Source organism: Poecilia reticulata, unplaced genomic scaffold, assembly GCF_000633615.1.
Source record: "Poecilia reticulata strain Guanapo unplaced genomic scaffold, Guppy_female_1.0+MT scaffold_253, whole genome shotgun sequence".
Taxonomy (NCBI): Eukaryota; Metazoa; Chordata; class Actinopteri; order Cyprinodontiformes; family Poeciliidae; genus Poecilia; species Poecilia reticulata.
In genome coordinates, this window is record NW_007615037.1 from 240,408 (window position 1) to 244,454 (window position 4,047).

At 50.0% G+C, this 4,047-nt stretch overlaps 1 protein-coding gene across 7 annotated transcripts in view; it reads right to left on the reverse strand.

Moving 5' to 3' along the window:
- ptpn18 (protein tyrosine phosphatase non-receptor type 18) overlaps positions 1–3,349 on the reverse strand; it is a 16,190-nt gene extending 12,841 nt beyond the window's left edge. For all 7 annotated transcript variants that reach the window (XM_008402731.2, XM_017303362.1, XM_017303358.1 and 4 more), the window contains exons 1-4: positions 3,167–3,349; positions 455–563; positions 183–259; positions 10–105 (exon numbers count right to left, since the gene is read on the reverse strand). In XM_008402731.2, coding sequence (XP_008400953.1) covers positions 10–105; positions 183–259; positions 455–563; positions 3,167–3,229 — 345 coding nt within the window. In that variant the 5' untranslated portion in view covers positions 3,230–3,349. The remainder of the gene's footprint in view (positions 1–9; positions 106–182; positions 260–454; positions 564–3,166) is intronic.
- Positions 3,350–4,047: the final 698 nt, after the last annotated feature.

A 4,047-nucleotide genomic window follows, 5' to 3' on the forward strand; every position in this document is an offset into this window, starting at 1 on the left:
TACACTGACCTTGATTTTGTGCTGCCAGATCATCCTCCAGAAGTCGGTCAGAGTGGAACTGAGGGGCGCCTGGGAGGCGATGTATCTGCAGTCACCTGACGCCCCCTGCAGGACAAACAGTGCCGTTACAACCAGAGCTTTCTCACAGCAGCAGGAGACACCTGAGTGGTGAGCTGCATCACCTGGACGAAGCTGGCGTTGATGTAGTCGGAGTCAGAGCCTGAAGTCTGCAGAGACAGAACCACCCGGGTCTGATCATCTGGATGGAGAGACGGGGTCAAAGGGCACAGAGGCGTTAGAGCCGAGCCGGAAAATACATCACACTTCTACTGGGCAAAGAAAAGAGACGATGAGGACGGAGGGAGGGAGGGAAGGAGGGAAGGGAGGAGGGAGAAAAGGAGGGAAGGAGGGAAAGAAGGAGAAAAGGAGGGAAGGAGGGACGGTGTCCTCATACATGGTAGGATGTCCTTGTATCGGTTCTTCTTGGCGTTGTCCTTTAGGGATCCAACCTCTGTGGTCAAACCGTGACGTTTCTTTAACTGGAGCGACTGGGAACGCACCACCTGCACACACACACACACACACGCATTCACACACACACACACACATTCACACACACACACACACACACACACACACACACACACACACACACACACACACACACACACAGCAGGTCGGTGAACTGATTTCTGAACATTTTTATCTAAACATTTTCATTAAAGGTCTTTTTCTTTTCTGATCTTTGGTTTTTAATAATTTCTTCCCTTTATTATTTATTATTTGCTTTTTGTTCTTTAAATCATGTTTTATTTTTGTCATTTTTGCTCTGATTTGTAACAATTGATCATTGTTTAATTAACCAAGTATTTCAAACTGGTTTTCTTAACTGGGACTTAGTTTAGTGGAAAGAGCTTCACCAGTGAGATCTATAAACTCAGCTACATGTTGAGCTAGCAAAGACCAGTCAGGACCAATAAACACGGAGGGGTCCAGTAAGGGACTGGGACCGTCTGGTCAGAACTGGGAGCAGAACTGGGAGCAGAACTGGTTCCCCTCCTGTGTGACCGGTTCACGATGAACCGGCAGAAACCGAACGAGGAAGCAGAACTTCCTGTAGCTCAGAAACCAGAAGCAGAGACCCGGTTCAGGGAGTCAGAACCTCAGAACCAACAGGGACCAGTAAAGGTCAATGGGGACCAGTGGGGACCAGTATAGGTCAATGGGGACCAGTGGGGACCAGTATAGGTCAATGGGGACCAGTATAGGTCAGTGGGGACCAGTAAAAGTCAATGGGGACCAGTGGGGACCAGTAAAGGTCAATGGGGACCAGTAAAGTTTAATGGGGACCAGTAAAGGTCAATGGGGACCAGTGGGGACCANGTCAATGGGGACCAGTGGGGACCAGTAAAGGTCAATGGGGACCAGTAAAGTTTAATGGGGACCAGTAAAGGTCAATGGGGACCAGTGGGGACCATTATAGGTCAATGGGGACCAGTATAGGTCAATGGGGACCAGTATAGGTCAATGGGGACCAGTATAGGTCAATGAGGACCAGTATAGGTCAATGGGGACCAGTGGGGACCAGTATCGGTCAATGGCGACCAGTATAGGTCAGTGGGGACCAGTAAAAGTCAATGGGGACCAGTAAAAGTCAATGGGGACCAGTGGGGACCAGTAAAGGTCAATGGGGACCAGTAAAGGTCAATGGGGACCAGTGGGGACCAGTAAAGGTCAATGGGGACCAGTAAAGGTCAATGGGGACCAGTAAAGGTCAATGGGGACCAGTAAAGGTCAATGGGGACCAGTGGAAACCAAAGCAGGACTGAAAGGGACCAACCTGATCCAATCAGACCTGCTGGAACTCAACTGGCGCTCCCAGTCGCTCTACGCTGTGAAGTGGTTTTGGGTCACAGGAAGTAAAACCAGAACCTCCCACTCTGATGAAGGTTTGACCGCCGTGTGCAGAACCACGGCTGGAGAAAGGCCAAGCCAACCTACCCTGACCCTTGACCTCTGGCTTCCAGGCATGGTAGAGGAGGGATGGTGCTGTGAGCCTGTTCTGCAGCCACAGGCTCTGGTTCCATGATTTGATTGGATGAATCATAAACTGCTGTGGGTTCTGTCTGCCCAGTCCAAACTGGTCCAAACTGGTCCAAACTGGTCCAAACTGGTCCAAACTGGTGCAAACTGGTGCAAACTGGTCCAAACTGGTCCAATGTGGATCCAGTTTGGACTCAAACTGTCAGAAAGTTTCTCTGGTCGCTGTGATGAGTTCAGACGTGAGAAGCAGAGGAACAGCAGAGCGACGCTGTGAGTGTGAAAACCACGGCGCTGTTAGCGGTTAGCTACCTAACCTCTGAACAAACAAGGCGCCACGGCAACAGGGGATGTGGTGAGACAGAGGACAGAAACGTCTTCAGAGGACAGAAATGTCTTCACAGGACAGAAACGTCTCTGTGTTTAGAGGTTCAGACCTCAGATCTGCTTCTCATCTACAGACGGCTAAAAGAGGACTTCCTGGAGGTCAGAGGTCGTCAGGAGGGTTTTTCTCTGCTACCGGCTCTTCGGTCCCCAGAGAGGCTCTGAAGAGGAGTAGAGAGCTGGTGGAGGTGGTATCATGCTGTGGGGTGTTGAGCTGGAAGACGAAGCAGAGCTTCACCTGTCAGCTCCTCCTCTTCAGGTAGAGACTCTCTGCTGACCTTTGACCCCTGGCTGGTTCCTGTTTGTGCTTCTGCTGGTAATAGGAAGGCCGTTGGTTTGAATCCCAGCCAGGGAGTTCTCCCTGAGCCTCTTCCTCTCCAGGCACTCCTCCAGCAGCATGCTGGTTGTACCGCGCCTCTCTCTGACCTCTGACCCCAGCAGGACGTGTGCTGCAGACGGTGAGTGCTGAGGTTTCTGTGATAAACTGATGAGTCAGTAGATTTTAATTCATCCTGGAGAGGTTCCCACAGCGTCCTGTACCCAGAACGGCTCCTGGTGGAACCGCAGCCTGAACACCAGGCGGCGAAGTGTTTAGAAAGTTTAACCAAATGAAGCCGCAGCAGCTGCTTTGACTCACCGGCCAGACAAACCRGCAGCTTTTTCCAGGGAAGTTTCCCTCTGAGGCGAGCAGGAAGAGAGCAAACCGTTTCCCCGGCGCTCCGGGCCCGGCGGCGACACTGACCTGGTACTCCTGCTCCACGGCGGCCGGGTCCACGGCCTTCAGGGCGGACAGCAGCAGGTCCATGGCCAGCAGCTCACGCTCAGCGTCTCAGCTCTGCCTCTGACCGTCGGTTAATAATTCAGCTGCTCTCTCACCTCACAACCAGGAAGTGAGGAACCTGAATGAAACCAACCGCTCCGGACTGATTACCTCACYGGCTTTTATTGTGTCACTTCATCGCAGGAGGCCGTCCTTCCTCAAACACACAGCTGCTCTCTCACTGTGGAGCCGGTCAGAACCGGGCCGGGTGCAGAACCAGAGCCCTCCTTAACGACGCCAAACAGAAACAGGCCTTTCAGCCAAACAATGGCAGACAGAAAACTGCTGCAAACCTTTCAGAGGAGAAGAGAAAGAAGAAGCCAGACGGCAGAAACTAGCATGAAGAAGAACCGAGAGGCCGGCGGCCGAAAACACGACTTCATGGAAACACGAGGAAACAAACGTACATTAATATGTCACCACTTTAAGAAATCTGCACGACATAACCAGCTAATTTATCCAATTTCAAGTTGATCATGAATTTCTATAATTGATTCAATGACTTTAGCTGAAATTTGTATGATCATTAAATTTGTCATTACTTGTATAAAGTAAATATGTTGTTTGTAGCAAACTGAATTTCTCTTGTTAGTGGGCGGGGCTAACACTGCTCAATGCTGATTGGTCGGCAGTTAGAGGATTTTATAGGTGAGCAGGAAATGTTCACCATCAACCTTTGAAGATATAATTAGAACAATTGACCTTGATAATTACACATTTAATCAAGAGATTGGATGTTTGGCAGTTATATAAATAGATACGATGTTTTTATTCAAGCTATCGATGAATAAAATCTAAAAAAC